A 25,874-nucleotide genomic window follows, 5' to 3' on the forward strand; every position below is an offset into this window, starting at 1 on the left:
CAAGTACTGTAGCAGTTGGCTCTAGGTCACCGACAACACCCTTGTACCTTGTAATCTGGGGAGATTGTGCCAAAAAATTGAAACCATGGGAATCTGAAAGGATAAATTTCAAAATTAAAGCATGAAATAAAATGCTAAAAAAAATGTGAATTTAGTGACATACTACTTTTGCTCTTGGTTTCCCTGTAAGGTTACTAGAGCATAACATAAGCAGTATGTGAGGAGACTAAAACCTAAAAGCAAAGAGAAACACGTTAAATTGCTTCCACAGTCTATCATTAACTCTTCTCATACTTTTATGCAAAGGGTCACTGGCAATAAATAGTCCTTTAAAAATGCCTAAAACTTGCCAGGTGTGGTGGTGCACACTTGTAATCACAGCATTCAGGAGGCTGAGACCAAGGATTGCGGTTCACAGACAGCCTCAGCTACTTAGAAAGGCTCCTTGCAACTGTTTCAAAGATCCTGTTTCAAAAAAATAAATAAAAGCTGGGCTTGGTAGCGCATGCTTGTAATCCCCGCACTTTTTTGGAGGCAGAGACAGGAGGATCGCGCAGGTTCGAAGCCAGCAGCGTGCTCTGGCTTAGGAGACCCTGTTTCCAAATAAAAATGTAAAAAATAGGTCTGGGAGTGTAGCCCGGAGGTAGAAGGGCTTCCAGGAACCAGAGTACCACCAAATACATACATACATACATACATACATACATACATACATACACTAAAAAAAATAAGGATGGGGATGTAACTCAGAGGTACAATGGTCCTGGGTTCCACCCCCAGTAATGCAAAAAAAAAAAATGCCTTAAACTCTAAATATCCAAAACCTTACTTTGCTAAAATCTTTAATTACAAACATCTGGACTTCTTTAAATAAAATAAGCTGGGTGTGCTGTCCCATGCTTATAATCCCAGTACTTGGGAGGATGAGATGAGAGGATCGCAGATTCAAGGACAGCCTCAGCAAGTAGTGAGATTCTCATCAACATAGTGAGACCCTGTTTCAAAATAAAAATAAAATAGGTTGGGGGGATATAGCTCGGAGGTAGAATGCCCCTGGGTTCAAACCCTAAGTATAAAACACACACACACACACACACACACATACACACACACACTTAAATAAGAAATTAAGAGTTTTTTCCATGCTTTCACAAAAACAAATAAATTTTAGGGCCACAGAATCTATCATAGGCTTCTCAGAATAAAACTTTAGTTCTTCAAGTCCAAGTCCAGAGTCACCATAAAAGCTGGTACAACAACTCATATCAACACATGAAGATTAGTGTGTGTGTGTGTGTGTGTGTGTGTGTGTGTGTTTCTGGGGATGGAACCCAGAGGCTTTTTACCTTCGGGCTACACTCCCAGACCTATTTTCTATTTTATTTGGAAACAGGGTCTCACTAAGGTGCTGAGAGCCTCGCTAAGTAGCTGAGGCTGGCTTCGAACCTGTGCGATCCTCCTGTCTCAGCCTCCCAAGAGCTGGGATTACAAGCATGCGCAACCACGCCCAGCTCCACGTGAAGATTATAAATAAGGTAATTTAAAGGAAACACTATTAATAAAGATCCACTCACTTTTCATTCCTTGGAAATCTTTTCTTTGCAAAAGCTCTGGCCAAAGACTAAGTGCTGGATTGAGTTTCCTAGACAAGGAAGCTGACTTTATACTGAATCTTGGCTTCTCTAAAGAATCAAAATTTTTATTCTCTTTGGGTGATACATAGCATGCGAAGTTCTTTGCAACTAGATCATCATTAATACAAACCTGTAAAATTTTAAAATATTTAATGGATAATGAAACACATGTAGTCAATTGACTGTAAAGAAAATATTCTCAAACTTAACCCAAAATGTCAATTTTCAATAAAACTTTTATAGAACATAATTTGATCAATTCCTTTACTTCTGCTCTGATAACTGAATTAAATACTTCTCATGAACTCTAATGAGAAAACAATAAAGATCTGTATGAAATACAAGAAGCATAGCATGCACATGTATGGGGGTTGTCTGTATGTGTGCCTGTCTGAGGATTAAACCCAGGCGCATTCTACCTCCATGCTACAACCCTAACTTCTTTTTGTTTATGTATTTAGTGGTACTAGAGTTGGAATCCAGGAACATTCTACCTCCAAGTTACACCTGCAATCCTATTTTATATTTATTTTGAAACAAGGTCTTGCTGAAGCTGTCCCTCTATCTCACCCTCCCAAGCACTAGGATTAAAGTACTAGGATTAAAGAGATGCACCACCATACTGGGCTTACTTTTTGTTTTGAAGCAGGGTCTCACTAGGTTGTTGAAAAATCTCACTATATTGAAAAGGTTGGCCTCAAACCTTTCATCCTCCTGTCTCAGCCTCCCATGTACAGGGATTACAGGTATGTGCCAACATGCCTGGTAAAAGAACGTGTGTGTGTGTGTGTGTGTGTGTGTGTGTGTGTGTGTAGGGGTGTGTGTACTGGAGATTGAACTCAGAGGCATTCTACCTTCCATTTCTACTCCCAGCCCAACAGAATGGGAGATGATTTTTTGCCAACTACTCCTCCAATACAGGACTAATATCTAGAATATACAGAGAACTCAAGAAACTCAGCACTAAGAAAACAAATCCCCAATCAAAAAATGGGCAACTAAATAGACATTTCACAAAGAAAGAAATACAAATGGCCAATAAATGCATGAAAAATGCTAAATATTATTAGCAATCAGAAAGATGCAAATTAAAACTACCCTGAAATTTCACCTAACTCCATCTAGAATAGCAACCACTCAGAACACAAACAACAACAAATGCTGGCAAGGATGTGGAGAAGTGGAAACTTTAATACACTGTTGGTGGGACTGCAAATTAGTGCAATCACTTAGGAAAACAGTATGGAGGATACTCAGAAGAATGGGAAGGACTTACCATATAATCCAGCAATACCACTTCTGGATATCTACCCAAAAGAACGGAAACCAAACTACCAAACTAATGCATGTATATCTATGTTCATAACTGCACAATTCACAAATTGCCAAACTATGGGACCAGCCAAGATGTCCATCAATAGATGAATGGATACAAAACTATGGGATATGTATACAACAGAATTTTACTCGGCCAAGAAAATTGTGTAAAGAAAAACACAATTACATCATTTACAGGGAAATGGATGAAACTGGAGATTACGCTAAGTGAAACTAGTTAGTCACACACACACAAAAAGAAACCGGATGCTTTCCCTAATATGTGGAAGCTAGGGAGAAAATTGGTCATAGGAGGAACTGTAGACTAAGGAGATACTATAGATGAGCAAAAAAGGAGATGGGAGGGGGGAAGAGAGAAATTCTCTAATGCACATGATGTACTTTAACAAACATATCAATGTCAATCACTATGCCATATATGAGAAGGAGGGAGGGGTGGGAATTGGGTAAGGGCTAATTGGGTGATGTGTGCATGTATGTCTCCACCATCTTGTATCCCATTAAGATATATGACTACAATATACCAATAAAAAATTTTAAAGAATGAATCTCATTATTAAAAAATAACTGAGTCACTTTGAAAACAGTAGTTTGGTTGTAATGATATAAAGAATAGAGATAAGTATCTTTTCCATAGAGATGTGGGTTAGCAATTCTGAAATTACTTTATGTAAATATTATTGCTCAAGTAAGTACACAGTAGCAAATAAGAGTGGATTTCTCATACTAAAGAAAATGTTAAGAAAAGGGCAGGCTAGAATGAACCCTATGATTTTTAGACTGAAATTAGAGGAATCGCAGCTCCTAATTCATGTACAGATGGATAGATGAGATAAAAATAAATTAGGTGTCTGCATGAGTTAGTGAAGTGCCTACATTTCCTCTTTCTGCTGAGAATATGCACAATTGGTGAAACCACAGGAGCAGTAAACACACCTTATGCCCTCATTTTTATACCTCACTAGCACTCTTTAATAAAAGGAACCAACACCTTTTGGTAAATGGTTGATTATAGAGCTCGGGCTAGAAAATGACAAAATGATCCTGGAGCATTCTGTGATACTAGGAAGGTAAGTGTTCAAACAATGACAAGGTACACTAAAAAGACAGTATTCCCTGTTTGAAGAAATCAGGTTTGATTAGATTGTTCAGGCAATCTAAGCAAGACAATAATGACAGCAATGAATTATACCCATCCCAAAATAAAACAACTCAAAATCTATATTAGTCTAAACTGGTAAACCCGGAGTGGTGCCGGTGTAATCCCAGTACTTGGGAGGCTGACATAGGAGGATCATAGACTCACAGCCTGCCTCAGCTACTTAGCCCGGCATGGTGGCACACACTTGTAATCCCAGCATTTTGGAGGCTGAGACAGGAGGCTCGCAGTTTGCGGACAGCCTCAGCTACTTAGTGAGGCCCTTTGCAACTCAGTGAGACCCTGTTTCAAAATAAAGAATAAAATATAGGGCTGGGGGTGTAGCTCAGAGGTAGAATGCCCCTGGGTTCCATCTCCAGTACCGAAAAAAATTAAAAAATAAAATAAGAATATGAAGAATAAATAAAAATAGGGCCAGGGGTGTAGCTGAGAGGTAGGATGACCCTGGGTTCTATACACAGTGCTACACATACATACATACATACATACATACATAAATATATAAATACATAAATATATAGGTGAATAACCTAATATATGGGGAGAAGAAATAGATTGTCACAGTAGAATTCCAATAAAAAATGTAGGATCTGGACTCATGCTTGTAATTCTAGTACTTGGGAGGCTGAGACAGGTTGGTGGCAGGTTTGAGGGCAGTGTGTAGTAATTTAGCAAGACTTTCAAAATAATAAATAAGGCTGGGGTGGCAGCCTATTTATGAGGTAGAGCACCTCTGGGTTCAATCGCCAGTATCACACATATATACAGAAGAAATAATGGAAATAGGTCAATAGTATAGCAGTGACTTTTACAGGCAAGAAATAATAATGAGTCATATGTGGTGGCACACACCTATAATCCCAGTACTTGGGGATTAGGCCCTTAGTGAGACCCTGTTTCAAAATTAAATTGAAAAAGCTGGGAGTGTACGCCAGAGGTAGAATGCTCCTGAGCTCAACCCCAGTACCCCCTCTACACACACACACAATGAATGAATGAATGAATGAATGAATGAATGAATGATGGTAATAATAAGAATAATCAGCAGCAGCATTAGCTGCCTACCGCGGCTGCCACCACCACCACCACCTCCACACACACTAGGTGTGGCGGCCCATACCTATAGTATCAGTACTTGGGAGGCTGAGACAGAAGGATCACAGGTTTGTGGCCAGTCTCAGCAACTTAGGCCCTCCACAATTTTGTGAAACCATTTCAAAATAAAAACATAAGATGGGCCTGGTGGCACATGCCTGTAATCCTAGTACTTGGGAGGCTGAGACAGGAGGGTTGTCAACTACTTAGTAAGACTCTCATCAACCTAGCAAGACCTTGTTTCAAAATAAAACAAAATATGCCTGAGGGTGTAGCTCAGAGGTAGAATGCCCCTGGGTTCAATCCCTAGCAACAAATAAAAAAAATAATAATATTACTGGTCATGGTGGTACATGTCTGTAATCCCAATATTTGGGAGGATCACAGGTTGCACAGTAATTTAGGGAGAACCCCTGCAACATAGTGATGGCCTGTTTCAGAATAAAATTTAAATTAAAACAGGGCTGAGAGTATAATTTGGAGGTAGAATGCTCCTGGATTCAATCTCCATTAACACACACACACAAACACACACATACGCACACACACGCACAGAGTAATTATCATGTGATTTAAAATTTGTAGGTGGAAGCCGGGTGTGGTGGTGTGCGCTTGTAATCCCAGAACTTGGGAGGCTGAGACAGGAGGATTGCACAGGTTTGAAGCCAGCTTCAGCTACTGAGTGAGGCTCTCAGCAACTTAGTGAGACCCTATTTCCAAATAAAGTATAAAATAGGTCTGGAGTATAGTCCAGAGGTAGAAAAGCCTCTGGGTTCCACCCCCCAGTACCACAAAAAAATAAATCCCTAGGTGGGGGTTAGGGCATAGCTCAATGTTACAGTGTGTTTATGTATGTGCATGCATTACACACACTTAGCATGTGTGGGGTTCTGAGTTCAATCTCCAAAACAGCAACAACAAATTCCCTGGGCTAGTGGCTCTCTGTGGGTTCTGGGAAGCCCTAGATCTATGTCCTGTGTCCACTTCCCAAAAGGCAAAAATGCACCTTGTAGCAGATCTTGGAAAAGGCCACCAGTCAAACTATAGCAGCAAATAACCTGGGCAGAGAGGGTCATGTTCTCACACATCATGTCTACTTTCTTTCTACACTCATGGTATCTGAATTCTTAACACTGGGCCCACATGACTTACAATGACGAAATCTGTGACACTAAATGTGAAACATTTAGATAGCTTCTAAGCTGTGTGAATTAGTTTTCCGTAGTGTTTATTTGTCATTGATAAAAGTCAAAATTTAAATAATGATAAAATATTTAGAAAGTACAAATCTTTTACTTACTTTTTCATTTTTTATTGTTACATAAAGGTAAACCTCAAAAGTATCTCCTTCCACAGCACATAATTCCGCTTCCACCTGAGTAGTTGCTAAATGACAAAAACCAAAGAACAAATGAGCTGTTAGCAATCATGACCATGTCCCACCTATTAGTCTCTGCTAAGCTCCTAAGAGTACCCAGAGCCACAGAGCTAGTGGCTTCCTCAAGTAGGACGGGCTCCTAGAGTAGAAGGCAGGTGGGGCAAGTGAGCAGGCCATGGAAAAGGCTCCTGACTGGAGTGAGCCACAAATCCTCTGTCCCCATCAACGGAAACCCCTGCTACCTCATACCTCCTCAGATATGCAGTCCAAATTTCCAGTCCCAATCTTTCATCTGAGCACCCCTTCTCTGTTCCAGATGTCCCTGGATTAGACTTATTGGCTCTGTATTGGAGACTAAATAACCCAAACAGCAGGCCCATTTACGGATATTGGTCTTTTTTTTTTTTTTTTTTTTCATGTGTGTGTGTGTGTGTGTGTGTGTGTGTGTGTGTTGCTGGGGAGTGACCTCAGGGACATTCTACCTCTAAGCTATGCCCTCAACCCATTTTTAGAATTTTTTTTGTGTGTGTCTGTGTGTCTGTGTGGTACTGAGGATGGAACCCAGGAGCCTTCTATCTCTGAGCTATACCTGTGGCCATTTTTTATTCTTTATTTTGAAACAGGTAGGGTCTCACTGAGTTGCAAAGGGCCTAAGTGGCTGAGGCTGTCCTCTAACTAGGACACTCCTGTCTCAGCTTCTCGAATGCTGAGATTACAAGCCTGCACCACCACACCCAGCTAAAATATTTTGTTTTGAAACAGGATCTTGTTAGGTTGCTGAGTCTTACTACATTGCCAAGGCAAGCCTTGAACCTATGATCCTCCTGTTTCAGCCTCCCAAGTATTGGAATTTCAGGTGCACAATACCATTATCTTTACACATCTGATTTCATTTCATTTCTATCAGAACCTTTTGAGATAAGTACTGTTTTTATTTTATGGGTAAGAAGACCAAGCTCAGAGATAGTTAAGTAACTTGCCCACAGCTGCATACACAGAAGGTGGTAGGCACAATTCAGCCCTGGGAGTTTGCTTCCTCCAAACCCATATTCTCATCCCCCCGCATGTTCAATGGCCTCTCAAAGGCCCGAATTCCAAACCAAGAGACTCCCCAACCTCCTACTTCTCCCAGGTTCAAAGTTATCTGGCTTCTCCTTTACCCCGATGATGGGACAGCAAAGGAAAGGCCAGCACGCAACTAGTACCAGATGGCACCCTGGGCATCTGCACTTAACAGCAGCCAGCTCCTAGCAGTCAGCTGTCAGGATAACTGCCACAACAGTGTGTGTCTGTGACACAGAGGAAGCACACTAATAGGTAAAAACATCTCATACATCTTAAATTAACAATGATGATTGTTACACATCAAATATTCCTTGTTCACTAAAAAAGGTAGGCTTTTCATCAAATGTTAGTCTGATAAAATGCACATCAATTTGTTCTGCTGCACTGTACTCTTTAAGTAAGACTCTTAAGAGGCAGGGGTTATTACTGAGTAGAGCTGTATCTACATAAACAGTCCCTTTCTACTTCCAGCTGTTCATTATTAGCATCCACATTCACCCTCAAAGTTTCAGGGGTACAGTCATTTGTGACGCTGATGAGGAGGAAGCTCCAGGTAACTTACAGAAAGCACATGAGGAAGGAGGGCCAAAGAGCTTAAAAGGCACATCTCAAACCCCCTGCTGACACGAGAGTAAACTACCATGAGTACTGGTGGAAAGCAAGCTGCACTGAATATGATAGAGTAGGCCTTACCCTTTACAATGTCCTGAAAGTACTGGACTGCCGCACTATCCCACTTTTTGGCAGGTCTGTAAGAGTAAACAGATGCAACTTCATTAAATAGAAACCTAAAGATAGTACACTAACACTGTTCAGTAAACCATTTAACACTGAATAATATGCCTAAGATACAGGTAACCGGGAGTGGGTATTCTACTCTCAGCCCTTTTAGAGACAGGGTCTCTCCAAGTTGCTGATGCTGGCCTTGAATTTGTGATCTTCTGCCTTGCTCTCCTGAGTAGCCAAAATTACAGGTGTGTTACATTGTGCCTAGCTGATTTGATTTTTAAGAAACTTACTAATTTGTGTGTTTGTGTGTGTACAGCAGAACTTTAGAACCAATGTCTTTATTTTACTGCCTGTAAAAGGGGGGTTACTGGGAAATGAATCCAGGGGCATTCTACCTTCAAGCTACACCACCAGCCCCATTTTATTTTCTGTATTGAAAAAGGTCTCACTAGGTTGCTAAGAGTCTCACTAAATCACTGAAGCAATCCTCAAGCCTGCAATCCTCCCATCTCAACCTCCCAAGTACTGGGATTACAGGCATGTGCCACCACACTCATTTTTAAGAAATGCTTTGAAATTCTTTTTTTGTGGTGCTGGAGATTGAACCCAGGGATATTGTACCTCTGAGCTACATCCCTAGGTTCTCCCTTTTTTTGTCATTTAAAAGCAGGATCTAAGTTGCTGAGGTTACCTTTGAACCTGTAATCCTCCTATCTGAGCCTCCCAAGTATTGGGGCTTATAGACATGTACCATCATGCCCAGCTGAAATTCTTGAACTAATGTGTTCAAATTCTTAGTTAAAAAACGATTTTTTGAATACTATGTCCAGGTACTGGGCCATGTATTTTATGCACATCATTTTATCTCTTTTTCAAAAGAACTCTTGAAGGATTGTGGTAGCACCTCTGATAAATAAAACTAACAGAAGCATAACAATACATTTTAACCTTATGCTTTTACTTTTGTTCCTGGCTCCCAAAAGCTGTTTTCTCCTCCTTTTTTTGCTACTTTTCCTATGATTCCCCCCCCCCTTAAGCACAGGAAAAATGTAGACAGAACAAACCTATATTGATCAAATGGGAAAGGGCACAAGGGTGCTAGAGTCAGCAGAGAGAAGTAGCTGGCTTTCTTCGACTACCTCTCAGAGTACTGGTTTGGCCAGCCTGTACCACAGGCTGTACCACAGCTTCCCAAATGCTGAGATCACAAGCGTGTACCACCACGCACAGGTGCCAACCTGTGCTGGACACCACTCAGGATCTCTGACTCAGGGAGCCTGTGTTCTGGCTGGAAGATAAGATTTGTCACAGGAAATCTGGGCTAATGGTGTTGGTCAGAAGATGCCAAGGCACTGGGTACAGTCATCTCCACAGGGGTCTGTCACGAGTCTGCACTGGCACAGGTGGTAGCAACACTGCAGAATGCAGGTCTTCACTTCCAGAGCTTACACTTGTAAAACGAACAAAAATAGGGGGTGCTCTCTTCACCTATGTATTTTACATGGATATGCCAAATGGCTTGGGAAAAATATAGCTAGCTATCAGGATGGAAATGGCTGCCAGGAGTGGTGGTGCACGCTTGTAGTCCGAGCATTCTCCCTACTGAAAAAATATATATATGGAAATGGTTGGTGGCGCACACTTGTAATCCCAGTATTTGGGAGGCTGAGATAGGAGGATCCAGGTTCACGGCCAGCCTCAGCTACTTAGTGTCTCATTATACTGGCCAGGCTGGCCTTGAATTCCTGGGCTCAAGAGCTCTTCCTGCCTCAGTATCTCAAGCACCTGGGATCACAAGTATGGGCCACAGAACTCAGCTAATAAACTTTTCTTTTAATGGTCCATGATCCCATGTTTTATGATTTTCTTTACACATAACTTACTATTAAAAGTGTTTAAAAGCCAAAAAGCATAGAGATCAAGTCCTCTTCCAACCCCTGCTCTGAATAGGGAGCTGCCCAAGGCTTCTGTTGTACAGCCAGGTGTGAAAGACACTTCAGAGCTGCTTCCTGCAGAACAAAGGCCTGTGCAATTGCTCAGCACTCCAGCAAACGAATGACTTTAAATAAACATCCTGCACTCGACTTTAAGTCTTCTCCATGATTTAACCTACTGGAGGAGTTATACTTATGCAATCTCAGCCTTGTCTTCACAGAAGTCAATGTGTAAAGTAACAGGTTTTATGCAATGCAGTTTGAATTTTTTGGCTCTATAAGGAAGCTGCATAAAGGACTCTACTGCAACTCGAATGCTTCAAAGCAAAACAGAGACAGTTCCATTATAAACAAAAATTGTACATAACATTCTTTCAAAGTATGCCTACACAATTTATATACTTAATGTAAAAGAAATACCCTAATGTACATAATGTACATTCACAAACATGAGAAGGAGGGGGAGGCAATGGACTGGAAATTGGGGATTAAATGAGCAATGTGTATATGTATGCCTTTCTACAATCTTGTATTCCATTAACATGTATGACTACAGCCAGGTGTGGTGGCGCATGCTTGTCATCCCAGCATTCAAGAGGCTGAGACTGGAGGATCATGGTTCACAGACAGCTTCAGTTACTTAGTGAGGCCCTCTACAACTTAGTGAGACCTTGTTCAAAATAAAGAATAAAAAAATAAGGCAAGGAGTGTATCTCAGAGATCAAATACCCCTGGGTTCCACCCTCAGACCCCCCCAAAATAAAATTTGTATGACTACAATGCACCAATAAAAAAGCAAAATTTATAAAATGCTAAAACTGAGCAAGAGTTTATGTAACAGAATTATGTAATCATCCTTTAATAACTCACTGTAATATATAACTCAAATTAAAAAATGAGTGTTTCTTTATGAAAAAGGTAAAAAAAAAACCTCTTATTTTTAAAAGATATATAAGCCAGGCGTGGTGGTGCACGCTTATAATCCCTGCACTTGGGAGGCAGAGACAGGAGGATTGTGCAGGCTTGAAGCCAGCCGCGCTGGCTTAAGAGACCCTGTTTCCAAATAAAAAGTATAAAATAGGTCTGGGAGTGCAGCCCGGAGGTAGAAGGGTTTCCAGGAACCCCAGTACCACCAAAAAAAAAAAAAAAAAAAAAAAAAAAAAGCTGGACGTGGTGGTACACCCTCGTAATCCCAGCATTTGGGAGGCTGAGACCTGAGGATCCTGGTTCGTGGACAGCCTCAGCTACTTAGTGAGGCCCTCTGCAACTCAGTGAGACCCGGTTTCAAAATAAATAATAAAAAATAGGGCAGGGGGTGTAGCTCGGAGGTTGAATGCCCCTGGGTTCCATCCCCAGACCCACCAAAAAAAAAAAGATATATAAAACATAAAATTAAACATATGAATAAAGTACCCAGTTCTGTTTAAATAGATGTATACATTGTATAATATTTAAGTTATGCGTATTTATCTCCTTAGTTATTTCATTATGGTGAATACTGTCATAATCTTTTTACAGACCACTTTTCCTAAATATCTTAGTTATTATATTTTCTCATAATCACTTTCAGAAAATAATGGCAATCTTTATAATTGCTGTGCCTCTAATGTTTTTCTGGTTCTCAATATGTTGAATAGAATACCCAGAACAATGTTCAGTTATAGTAGTGACATATTCTTGACTTCTTTTTTCTTTTTCAGTACTGGGGGCATTCTACCTCCGAGCTACACCCCCAGCCCTATTTTTTATTCTTTAATTTGAAACAGGGTCTCACTAAGTTGCAGAGGGCTTCACTAAGTAGCTGAAGCTGGTCACGAACCCTGATCCTCCTGTCTCAGCCTCCCAAATGCAGGGATTACAAGCGTGCACCACCACGCCCAGTGTGACTTCTGATTTTCAAGCTAACGCTTTCTGGAATTGCAACCATGAAAATTTTGCTGATGCATACATTTGACATATTATAGACTACTACGAAAAAAATTGACTTTCTCGTTTTTTTTTTCTTTTTGTGGTACTGTGAGTGGAACCCAAGGGCCTTTCTTCCTCTGAGCTATACTCCCAGACCTATTTTATACTTTATTTGAAAACAGGGTCTCCCTAAGTTGCTGAGAGCCTCACTAAGTAGCAGAGGCTGGTTTTGAACCTGTGCAATCCTCATGTCTCAGCCTCCCAAGTGCTGGGATTACAAGTGTGTGCCACCATGCCCGGCGACTTTCTCCTTTAAAACTGACATTTCTCTCCTTAAAAAGAGTATTAATGCAAAATCAATGTATACATACTTTTTAGATTTTACTGGAATGTACTTGGCAAAATCCACAAGGAAACACTGTGCCAGGTAGTGGTCTGCTGAAGATACAATTGACTTAATAATAGCCCTGCACCAGCACTTCAACTCCTGACAATAAACCACACAGACCTACAAAATAAAAAGGAAGGGTTTAGTTTTTTGTGTGTGTGTGAGGGGAGGGAGTATGGTACTTGAGATTGAACTCAGAGGCATTCTACCCCCTGATCAACACCCTCAGCTCTATTTTATTTATTTTGAAACAGTGTCTCACTAAGTTGTGGAGGGCATTGCTATGTTGCTGAGGCTGGCTGCAAACCTGAGATCCTCCTGTCTCCGCCTCCAAAGTACTGGGATTATAAGCATGCATCATCTCATCTGGATGAGTCTTATAATGAGAATTAAAAGGTGTTCTCAAAACCATCTCAGCTCATCTTTTGCCTTACAGAAGATGGCTGGGATTCTAGACCTAACAGAGCTAAACACTGCCTGCCAGAAGAGAAACTGAGGGAAGAACACAGGTAACTGAGTCTTGCCATGTTGCTGAGACTGGCCTTGAACCTATGAGCCTCCTGTCTCTGCCTCCCAAGTACTGAGATTGCAGCCATGTGACACCTGGCTTCACTGTTTTTCTTACTACAGTAGTCCCCCTTATCCAGTTTTAGTTACCCACAGTTAACTTCAGTCTAAAAATATTAGTGAAAATTTTCACAAACTTTTCACAAGTTTTCAATTGTGTCCTGTTCTGAACAGTGTGACAAAATCTCACACCACCTTGGTCCATCCAACCTAGAACCTGTTGGACATGGTGGTGTGTGCCTACGATCCCTCTGGGATCACAAGCTCAAGGCCAGCCCTGGCACCTTAGCAAGACCATATCACAAAAAAAAAATTAAAAAGAGCAAAGAATGTATCTCAAAAGTAGAGTGACCCTGGGCTCAATCCTCAGTACTGCAAAGAAAAACAGATTATGAATTATCCCTTTGTCTAGCATATTCATACTGCACACTCTACCTGCCATTTAGTCACTCAGCGACCGTGTCAGTTATCAAATGAGATGTCACAGTACTGTGGGTGCTTGTGTTTAAGTAACTCTTACTTATTTCACTTAACAATGACCCCAAGGTGCAAACTTTTATTCAAATATAGTTATAATTTTTCTACTTTATTGTTACTCTCACACCATGTCTAATCTATAAATTAAACTTTAGAGTAAGTATAAACTTAAATGAAAAATTATAGCATATATAGAGTTCAGGCCACTGAGAATCTTATAGCATGTCCTCTACAGGTAAGGGGACTACTATGAAATCATTCGGACTCTGTATCTAAGGAAAACTTGAAAAAAAAAAAAAAGAAAAGTTTTTTGGTACTGGGGACTGAACCCAGAAGCATTCTACCATTCAAGTTATACCACCAAGCCCTTTAAAAAAAATACTATCCTAAAGTTGGGGTGGCACACACCTATAATTCCAGTACTTGGGAGGCTAAAATAGGAGTATCATAGATTCAAAGCCAGCCTCAGCTACTCAGCAAGACCGTTTCCAAATAAAAAATAAAATAGGAATATGTGTGTAATTCAGAGGTAGAATGTCCAAGGTTCAATCTCTAGCACAACAACAACAACAAAAATATTTTGAAACAGGGTCTCCCTAAATTGCTGAGGGCCTCACTGAATTGCTGAGGCTGTCCTCGAACTTATGATCTTCCTGTTTCAGCCTTCCAAGGGCAGGAATCACAGGAGTGCACCACCACACCTGGATTAAAAGCAGTTTCAATTTGCATTTTTCTGATGTTTAAAAATGTTGAACATTTTTAGCCAGGCATGGTGGCACACGCTTTTAATCCCCGTGCTTGGGAGGCGGAGACGGGAGGATCGCACTGGTTCGAAGCCAGCCTCGCTGGCTTAAGAGACCCTGTTTCCAAAAATTAAAAAGTATAAAATAGGTCTGGGAGTGTAGCTGGAGGTAGAAGGGCTTCCAGGAACCCAAGTACTACCAATAAATAAATAAATAAATAAATAAATAAATAAATAAATAAATAAATAAATAAATATTGAACATTTTAAAATAAACATTTGAATTATTGGCCATTCAAACTATATATATACACAATAGAATATTATTCAGCCATAAAAAAGAACAAACTCATGTCATTTGTAGGAAAACAGATGAAACTGACAAATCAACAAATCAGACTCAAGGTAGGTATGGTGGTACATGTTTGTTAGCCCAGTACTTGGGAGGCTGAGACAAAAGAATCTCCAGTTTGCAGCCAGCTTCAGCAACTTAGTGAGGCCCTACACAACTTAGTGAGACCCTATTTCAAAATAAAAAATAAAACAGAACTGGAGGTGTAGGTCAGAGAGAGAATGCCCCTGGGTTCAATCCCCAGTAACAACACACACACCCCCCTAAGAATCACATTTCCACTATTTGGAATCTAGGCGGAAAAGACAACATGAAAGTAACAGGGAGCCAAGCACAGCAGTGCACACCTGTAATCCCTCCCAGTACTTGGGAGTTGAGACAGGAGGATCATAGGTTCAAAGTCAGCCTCAGAACTCAGTGAGACTGTTTCAAAATAAAAAATAAAATGGGGCTGGGGGTGTAGCTCAGAAGTAGAATGTCCCTGAGTTCCATCCCCAGTATCATATATACACACAAAAAAGGTAAAACTATGTAATTTGTGAATACAAATATGCTAAAATGAAACCTGTAATTAAAATATTAAAATGTACTAAAAGAAAGAGAAGAGGAGGGAGGAGGAAGGAGGCTAGGGATCTAGTTCAGCTGTAGAATTCTTGCCTAACCTGTACCCTCTAAGACCCTGGGTTCCATCCCTAGCATGAAAACAAAAAGTCTGAAATCTATTCTCTATTGGTAAAGAGAAAAAAAGGAGAAGAAAAGGTAGCAGTGATTCAAAATGAGGAAGAAGGGAAACAGAGATGGTCCTGAGAAATCTGCCCTATTCCCAAGTCTCCCTGCCCTTAAAAAAAAAAAAAAAAAAAAAAAAAAAAGAAAAGAAAGAAAGAAAAAGAAAAAGAAAACCACCACTGTCTGCAGCCACTGTAATCCCAGTGGCTTGGGAGGCTGAGACAGGAGGATCACAGGTTCAAGACCAATCTCAGCACCTTAGCAAAACCCTATTTCAAAATAAAAAATTAGCCGGGCATAGTGGTGCATGCTTGTAATTCAGTACTTGGGATGCTGAGACAGGAAGATCACAGGTGCATGGCCAGCCTCAGCTACTTAGGGAGGCCCTTTACAACTTTATGAGACCCTGTTTCAAAATAAAGAATAAAAAATAGGGCTGGAGGTGTAGTTCAGAGGTAGAATGCCCAGGGTTCAATTTCCAGTGCCACCAAAAATATTTAAAGAAAGAAAAAATAATAATAATAAAATAGGACCGGGATGTACTTCAGTTCTGATCCTTAATTTGAATGGTTATCTTGTGGGTCGGTGGCACTGATTCCCTGGGGCCCACTAGTCTCTCACCTTCTGTTCACATCTCCCACCCTCCTCATACGAGGCGCGAGGCGATGCAGATGGCCTTCTGTACCCTTCCTGTTCCCAGGTCCTCTGCCCTGCCTCACTAGGACTACTGTTAGCCAAAAGTAGAAATAGCTAGGCACAAGTCCTTATGCTAAAAACTGATAAGTGGAAAAAAATCAAGCAATTTTTTATGACATGAACCATATTATATTTTGGGGTAATGAACTAGTCTTACTAAAAAAGGAAAGTTCTACACACAATTTGAGCTCATGAGTGCAGAAGAAAGAAATCACTGTGTCTGAACATGAATGAAAGCTAATTCACAGTGGTCACTATTGAATGGTGAAACCATTATGTAGAATACTGACAGGTGAGGCCAGAGGGAGGGATCAGGTCATCACCACCTGACTCTTAGCACCACACAAACGCTATTATCTCCCAATCAAAGAACATTAAGTTCTTGGAAAAAAAATTTTTAATGACCCCAATCTAGCCATATCTGTATATTTAGCAGTGCTTAACTATCAATCCACAGAAAATACAGAAGGAATATAAAAAATATATAGGGAAAAGTTAGACCATCACCAACCAGGAGAAAGGCAACAGGCGACTCAAAATGCAAAATATTTTAGAGGAAATAGTATATTTCTTCAATGAACCAAGGGTATGAAAAAAATTTTTAAATTATGTTACTGATGAATTGGGGGAGAAAAGAATTCAAATATTTTCTAGTTTTTTATCACAAAGAGCTTAAAAATATTTTCCCATCATATGACTGCAAAAATTTTAACTCCTGAAAAATGCTGACTTGTCAAAAGAATCAGACAATGGACAACGGGAGATGGACTGCGAAGTGGAATAGGAAAAATAAAGAAGCATGTGTTGGCTGAAGTCATGAGAAACCAAAAAGGAGGAGTTAGCCCTAGACTGCAAACTCCCTATGCTCTGCTGCAATCTCTCCATCTGCCCTGGATCTAGAATATTCTCCTGGTTCCCAGCCCCAAGAGTACACCTGGATTTAGAAGACATGTCATTTTCCTACTGCCTCACACAAAAATTACACAACAACCATCCCTGTTCCATGACTAGCCTGAATTTTGTGCAGCCTAAAAATCCTAATACTAGGCAATAATTACAAGCAATTTAGATGTTACAAAAGATTCCATCACCTCTGCTGCCCAAATATTTTACATTTCAATTAGTGTTTTAAAAAAGTGATTAAAACACATTTACATACCTGCCCTTCTTCCAATATTGATGGTTTTATTTCAATATCTTGACACATACTGTTATAGAAGTCATTCATGTCACTATATAGTTTTTGATAGTCAACTTCATGATCTAAAAAGGGACTGCATCCTTTTATAATAACCCAGAAGCAACCTGGAGCTTCTATCTGTAAAAATTTAAAAGATAAAAAATATGCATGGTTTAAAAGTAGAACAATAAAATAATAAACCTTAGAATCATGATTTCTATTTAAGTGACCCAACAAATTCTTGACAAGTGCTTGTGTCTTAAATGGTGAGATCAAAGAAAAAATTCTAAATATGTCATAAATAACATGTAATTCTCAATTATTGACTGTAACTCAAAGAGCAAAGGAGTCCTCAATCTCATGTGTTTTGAAAATACCCACAAGATAGGTTTGTAGCCAGACTCAGCTACTTAGTGAGGCCATTTGCAACTTAGTCAAACCCTATTTCAAAATCAAGAATAAAAAAATAGAGCTAGGGGTGTAGCTTGGAGGTAAAATGCCCCTGGGTTCAATCCCCAGCAACACACACACACACACACACACACACACACACACACACACACACAGAAATACCCAAAATATGCACAAGCAAGGATCAGAAAAATATTTTAATACTATGGTTTTTATAAGGAAAAAATAAGGATTTATGCCTCAGCAACTCAGACACTTTTAGAAATTAAAAATTAAAATAAAGCCAGAAGCCAGGCGTGGTGGTGCATGCCTCTAATCCTAGTTTTTGGAAGACTAAGACAGGAAGGAGATCTGCAGGTTCAAAGCCAGCCTCAGCAACTTAGCAAAACTTTTGGCAACTTAGTGAGATTCTGTTTCCAAGTAAGAAATAAGAGCCAGGCATGGTGGTGCACACTTGTAAACCCAGTACCTAGGAGATTGAGACAGGAGGATTAAAGATTTAAGACCAGCCTCAGCAACTCAGTGAGACCTTGTTTCAAAGTAAAGGATAAAAAAACAGGGCTGGGGTGAAGCTCAGAGGTAGAATGCCCCAGAGTTCTATCTCCAATAACACACACTCATAACACAGGCACCAGACATGGTGGCACACATTTGTAATCCCAGTACTTAGGAGGCTGAGACAGGAGGAACACAGGTTTGCATCCAGCGTTAGCTACTTAGTGAGGCCCTCTGCAACTTAGTGAGACCCTGTTTCAAAATAAAGAATAAAAAACCAGACTGGGGGTATAGTTAAAACGTAGAATGCCCCTGGGTTCAATCCCCGTACCACAAAGTGGAAAAAAAAAAAAAAAGGGCTGAGGGTATGGAGGATGTAACTCAGAGATAAAGCACCTCTAGGTTCAATAACAAGTACCACAAAAAAGAAAAAAATATATATGTGTATGTATCTGCTCACATTAAAAAAATGACAGATAAAACAAATATAAACTATTAATATGAGGGAAAGGAAAAATTGAAAGAATTAAAGTGAAACAGACCTCTCTGTATCTTGTTATATATTATTATTAGAAACCATGATTATCCATGTTAGAGATAAGACAAAAATATAAAGTTCATTATATAGAGGGTACTGGGAATTGGTGTAGCTCTGAGGGAGAATGTCCCTGGGTTCAATCCTCAGAACAAAAAAAAAAAAAAAAAAAAAAAAAAAAGGCCTAAGAGCAATGACATCCTAAGTTTGTGGGTCCAAGGACAGGCATTTTCTTTCTACTTTTCTTAGTGTTAAAACATTTTATAGTAAATAATTGGAAAAATGACAGTGGTCATTGGTCATTCTGATTCTGGTAATGGCAACTGCATGGTTCATATGCCACCTGCAGGTAACAAGTATAAACCCATGAAAAAAATACATTTTTTTGATACTGGGATTGAACCCAGGAACTTTCTAGCTCTGAGCTACACCTCCAGCCCTTTTGTTTTTGAAACAGGGTCTCACAGTGGCTGAGAGTCTTGCTAAGTTGCTGAGAATGACTTTGAACTTGTGAGCCTCCTGTCTCAGCATCCCAAGTACTGGAATAACAGGCCTGTGCCACCATACCCAGCCCCAAAGTTAACTTTGTGTGTGTGTGTGGGGGGGGGGTGAGGGTACTGGGAACTGAATCCAGGGGAATTCTACCTCTGAGCTACATCCCTGGCCCTTCTTTTTTTTTTTTTTTTTTTTTTTTTTTTGTGTGTGTGTGTGTGGTACTGAGGATAGAACCCAGGGGCATTCTACCTTCAAGCTACACCTCCAGCCCTATTTTTAATTCTTTATTTTGAAACAGGGTCTCACTGAGTTGCAAAGGGCCTAAGTAGCTGAGGTTGTCTGCAAACCATGATCCTCCTGTCTCAGCTCCTAAATGCTGGGATTACAAGCATGTACCACCACACCCGGCCTATTTTAATTTTTGAAACAGGGTCTCACTAGGTTGATGAGAGTCTTACTATTTGCTGAGGCTGTCCTTAAATCTGTGATCTCCTGCCTTAGCCTCCCAAGTATCAGGATTACAAGTATGCATCACACACCTGGTTCAAAGTAATTACTTTTAAAGGCACTGAAGAGCTGCACAAACCAGGCAGAACCTGGAGGAGATCCAATCTCTAAAAGAAGAAAATTTCAGAGTGAGATCCAGGTTTCCACAGCTTTTTCCCTAAGTAATCCCCCATCTCCTACCTCCATCTCCCCAGCTCATGTGGAATGGAGCTGTTATCCCTTGAGCAGAAATCCACAGTATCTGTGGCTTAAAAAACCAGAAGACAGAGTTTTAGAATTGCCAGAGCAGCTAAAAACTAAGGGGAGAAAATCAGAGAGGGAGTATCAAAGATGGGGAGCTTCAAAGTCTGTAATATGAAGCCCTCTCACATCTTCCACATGCCCTGGACACCAAGGTGTCCTGAGAAGACTCACAACTGGAAAGCTGGAAGACAGTGTTAGCTGACACCCACGAGAAACACAGAATCCTGGGCACATAACAATGCCATCAAATCTTTGCATCAAAGACAACCGAATTCTACCAAGACTTATGGGATACAAAATAATATCCCCAGGATGACTGTGGTTTCCCATCAAAATGCTGCCTGAGAAAGTTCAGTGTTGCTAGGAGTACTCAGTATGTGTCCTAGCCAGCCCCTCACCTTCCTTTTTCAGAGCACTTACTGAAAAGGACTTCGTATTATGAATACATATCTACGACACGTGTGTGTGTGTGTGTGTGTGTGTGTGTGTGTGTGTATGTGTGTGTGTGGTACTGAGGATGGAATCCAGGGACATTCTACTTCTGAGCTATACCCCCAGCCCTATTTTTATTCTTTATTTTGAAACAGGGTCGCATTGAGTTGCAAAGGGCCTAAGTAGCTGAGGCTGTCCGTGAACTGCTATCCTCCAGTCTCAGCCTCCCAAATGCTAGAATTACAAGCATGTGCCACTATGCCTAGCTCTACAACTCTTGAGAGTATCTTTCTCAATAACCTGAAAGTCAAGCCAGGCGTGGTGGCACACACTTGTTATCCCAGCATTCGGGAGGCAAGACCGGAGGATTGCGGTTTGCAGACAGCCTCAGCTACTTAGTGAGGCCTTCCACAATTTAGTGAGACCCTTTTTCAAAGTAAAAAATTAAAAAAAAGGGCAGGGAGTGTAGCTTGGAGGTTGAATGTCCCTGGGTTCCATCCCCAGACCCGCAAAGAAAAAACAAATAATCTGAAAGTCATTCCTCAGAAATGTTATCACCAGGAAAAACAGGGCTTCCACCTCCAAGTCTCTATGGGAAGACAGAAACCTAAGTTCTTTAAATTCATTTAGCAGATATAGCTGGCCTAACCCTGACCAAACCTTCATGATTTTTCACTTAAGCCCAGCATCCATTCTCTAAAACCTACTCACTTCTACACAAATGGCAATGGAGCTTAGTTCTTTCCCCTACTATTTAAAGGTTGGTGAGTAAAAATCTACATTCACCACTCGTGTCAGGGTTTATTTTTGTCATCCATCGCAAGAAAGTGCAGTTTGGAGTAAGAGTAATGCCAAGTTATAGAGGCTTAGCACCTCCTGCTCTCTACAGAAGCTCTGAAGTCTGATGCTTCAAAAGACCAGCCAGGCATGGTGGTGCTTGCTTGTAAAGCCAGTACATGGGAGGCTGAGACAGGAAGATTGCAGGTTTAAGGACAGCCTCAGCAAGTAGTGAGATTCATCAACCTAGATCTTGTTTTCAAATAAAAATAAAATAGGTCTGGAGGGTGTAGGTCAGAGGAGAATGCCCCTGGGTTCAATCTCCAGTGCCACACCCACAAAAAGTAGTAGTAGTAGTAAAGATCATGTTATAGTACAAAGAAAAATGTGCTCTACCAGTAAGGACAGGTGTACACAAAGTGTGAACCAAGCTTCTTGACATGTAGACTGACCCAAACATAGTCAAACTGCAAGCCTGCACAGTTCATCAGAATCACAACATCTAAGCCTGGCATGGTGGTATACACCTGTAATCTTAGTACTTGGGAAGGTGAGACAGGAGAATAATAGGTTTGTGGCCAGCCTCAGCAAATTAACAAAGCCCTCTGCTACTCAGTAAGACCCCTCCCCTTTTTTTTTTGGTGTGTGTGTGGTGCTGGAGATTGAACCAAGGGGCAGTCTACCTCTAAGCTACACCCCCCAGGCCAATTTTTTATTATTATGAAACAGGGTCTCAATAAGTTGTGGATGGCCTCAGTAAGTAGCTGAAGCTGGCTGCAAACCTGGATCCTCCGGTCTCAGCCTCTCAAGTACTGGGATTACAAGTGTATGTCACCACACCCAGGGCTGGGGGCGTAACTCGGTGGTAGAAGGCCCCTTGGTTCAATCCCCAATACCATGCCCCAACACACACACACACACACACACACACACACACACACACACACACACACACACACACAAACACAGAAATGAGAACCCAAGATAAGATGTCCAGATATTGTAATTCACAGGTGAGGATTTAAAAGCAGCTGTCAACACTGGATGTGGTGACTCAGGTTTGTAATCCCACACTTGGAAGGCTAATATAGGAGGATCACAGGTTCACAGTCAACATCAGCAATTTAATTAGACCTTATTTCAAAATTAAAAAATAAAATAGTGCTGGGCGTATAACTCAGAGGTAAAATGCCCCTAAGTTCAATCCCTAGCACCAAAAAAAAAAAAAAAAGGAACAAAAAAAGCAGCTATCATAAATATGTTCAAGAATTTGAGTAGCCAGGCGTGGTGGTGCATGCTTGTAATCCCCACTCTCTGGGAGGATGAGACAGGAGGATCGCACAGGTTCGAAACCAGCCTCAGCTACTTAGTGAGGCCTTCAGCAACTCAGTGAGACCCTGTTTCAAAATAAAGAATAAAAAATAGGGATGGGGTGTATCTTGGAGATAGAATGCCCCTGGGTTCAATCTCCAACACCACACACACAGATAAAAAAAGAGATGAGGATGCCCATGCCTGTAATCCCTGTAGTTGGAGGCTGAGAAAAGAGGATCATAGGTTGAGAACAGGAACATAATGAAACTTTCAGGAACTCAGTAAGACCTTGTTTCAAAACCAAAAATATAAAGGGCAGGGGTAGTGTTCTATCCCCAATACCAAAATATATATAAATAAATAAATATAAAAAGAGCTAGACGTGGTGGCACATACCTGTAATCTCAGTATTTGGGAGGCTAAAACAAGGATTGAAGGTTCAAGCACAGACTCAGCAAGTAGCTGAAACTTGACATTAAATGAAAAATCAATGACAAAAAACAAATACCATATGATTCTACCAATGTAAGGTTAAGTGGTTAAAGTCAGAGACACAAAAGGTGGAAAAGGAGTTGCCAGGGACTTGGGAGACAGGGTTTTAAGTTATTGTTTATGGGGTACAAAGCTTCAGATTTACGAGATGAAAAGAGTTCTGGAGATGGATGGTGGTGATGGTTGCTCAAAATTCTGAATGTATTTAATATCATGCAATCATTAGCTTAACAATAGCTCTGATAAAAAAGTTACAATAATTTTGTTTTGGTGGTGGTGGTATTGGGGATGAAATTTAGAGGCATTCTACCCCCAGCCTTATTTTATTATTTTGAAACAAGGTATCACTAAGTTGTAGATGGCCTCACTAAGTTGCTGAGGCTGGCCATGAATCTGCAATCCTCCAGTCTTCACTTCCTGAATACGAGGATTTCAAGTGTGTGCCGCCATACCTGGCTATAAATTCAATTTTACTACTATATTCCGGCAGTGAATGTTGGCTATTTAAATTTAAAAACATTAACATTTGCCACAGCACCAAAAACCAGGAACTTTTAGATATAAATCTATGAGTATGTAACTTTCTTAAACATATTTGACATAACAGTTGGGTGTGGTGGTGCATAACTGTAATCCTAGTACTTGGGAGGCTGAGACAGGAGGATCATGGGCTGAAGGCCAGCCTCAGCAACTTAGCAGGATTCTGTTTTAAAATAATAAAATAGGGCTGGGAATATATATACAGCTTCAAGGTAGACTGCCCCAGGTTCAATCCCTAGCATCACACACACACACACACAAAAAAAACTACAACTCTATCCACTAAGCAGTAAACCCAATATGCTTTTTCAGTAAACTTGACTAGTCTTAAGAATCTCCTATGCCGGGCGTGGTAGCACAGGCTTGTAATCCCAGTGCTTGGGAGGCTGAGACAGGAGAATCGCACAAGTTCGAAGCCAGCCTCAGCTACTTAGTGAGACCCTGTTTCCAAATAAAGTATAAAATAGGTCTGGGAGTATAGCCCAGAGGTAGAAAGCCCCTGGGTTCCACCCTCAGTACCACACACACAAAAAAAATCTCATACAAATGGAATCATTCAGTATTTGTTTCACTGTGACTGACTTAACATCATGTCCTTAGGGTTCACTCATGTTGAAGCATTTGTCAGAATCTCTTTAAGGTTAAGTAATATTTACATTTCATAGTACCTATACATACCACATTTTGTTTATCCAGTTACTTACTGACACACTTGGGGTAAAGAAAAAAAATTTTTTTTTTTTTGGTGGTACTGGGGGATGGAACCCTTCTACCTCCGGGCTACACTCCCAGACCTATTTTATATTTTTATTTGGAAACAGGGTCTCTTAAGCCAGCAGGGCTGGCTTCGAACCTGCGGGATCCTCCTGTCTCCGCCTCCCAAGCGTGGGGATTACAGGCCTGCGCCACCACGCCCGGCAGAAAATATTTTATCTGTGTAAAAACAGTATTAATCTGGCCAAGTGGTATCTATGTGGACAGAATATTTGCTCAGAGGGTGAGCTGAGTAAAAGCCAGAAGTGGAGGCATATCAGAGTTGAGGGGATAAACATAAAGGCCCATCAGAGTTGAGGGGATAAACATAAAGGCCCAGGCCCAAATGAAAAGAGAGGTTCCTAAGCAGGAAGCAGTGAGTCCAGCTCCTCCTGCCAACATTCTGCTATAAGTGGTAGGATTCCTAGACAGCAAAGAGTCCTGTAGTTAGAGAAATCTGACCACCACATTTAGGATAGAAAACATCTGATTTGTGGAGAGAAGCTTGCCAGATAAATCTAAAACACCTGATGTCTCAGCGCAAATGCTCTGTAAGGGCGGCTTCAAATGTCCGTGAATCTTTACTCAGATGAATTATCTTAAAGCTAAAAGCAGGCACTGGGCGTGGTGGTGCTCACCTGTAATGCCAGTACTTGGGAGGCTGAGACTGGAGGATCCCAGGTTTGTGACCAGACTCAGCCATCTAGCAACTCTAGCCTCTTGCAACGCTGTGAGGCAGAATCAAAATAAAATAGGGCTGGAAATATAGCTGAGAAAATGTCCCTGAGCTCCATCGCAGTAACACACCCAACAAAGCAGGAAAGCTGATGGCTTTAAAAATCCCATCATTCGCTATGTCCCTCTCCTCTACCCACTAAAGTACGACTCTTATTTTTATTTATTTGGTTTATTTATTTATTTATTTATTTAGTGGCACTGGGGATGGAACCCAGGGGCCTTCTACCTCCGGGCTACACTCCCAGACTTATTTTATATTTTGTTTGGAAACAGGGGCTCTTAAACCAGCTGAGGCTGGCTTCGAACCTGCGCGATATTCCTGTCTCAGCCTCCCAAGCGCGGGGATTACAAGTGTGAGCCACCACGCCCGGCTTAAAGTACGACTTTTAAAGTGACCTGTATTCTGTCCACTAATCCAAGCCCACTGCTGTGCTCTGGTAAATTCCTCCCTCCAGTTTCCAATCTCTGGTGTCAGGAGCAGCATCCATGGACCCACAAAGGGGAGCGGTCCAGGGGCGGCCCAGGTGGCCGAGCCCGCTGGGAGCGAGCGGGGTCCTGGCCACCGCTCCCGCGCACCGAGCGCCGGAGCCCGCGGGGAGGGAGGCGGGTCCTCCGGGCAGCGCGGACCGGAGCTGCCCGGCCCAAGAACCCGTCCGAAGGCGCGCACGGGGCACCTCCCTCCCTGAACTGCGGAGACCCCGCAGTGACTTGAGTTTCTTAGTCCAGAGCAGCCCGCGAGCGCAGCGGGCACGCTGAGGCTGCCCGTGAGCGGCT

The 25,874-nt window shown here is 41.2% G+C and overlaps 1 protein-coding gene across 1 annotated transcript; it reads right to left on the reverse strand.

Moving 5' to 3' along the window:
- On the reverse strand, window positions 1-25,588 carry LOC308279572 (putative ATP-dependent RNA helicase TDRD12; the record flags this gene model as incomplete). Its single annotated transcript, XM_080720088.1, has 8 exons — window positions 1-93; window positions 1,575-1,764; window positions 6,527-6,612; window positions 8,363-8,418; window positions 10,530-10,649; window positions 12,612-12,748; window positions 17,348-17,506; window positions 25,526-25,588. Coding segments are annotated over 8 exons (904 nt in total), but the record flags the coding sequence as incomplete, so codon positions are not given.
- Window positions 25,589-25,874: the final 286 nt, after the last annotated feature.

The sequence above is a fragment of the Muscardinus avellanarius genome (assembly GCF_963383645.1).
Source record: "Muscardinus avellanarius genome assembly, contig: SCAFFOLD_35, whole genome shotgun sequence".
NCBI lineage: Eukaryota > Metazoa > Chordata > Mammalia > Rodentia > Gliridae > Muscardinus > Muscardinus avellanarius.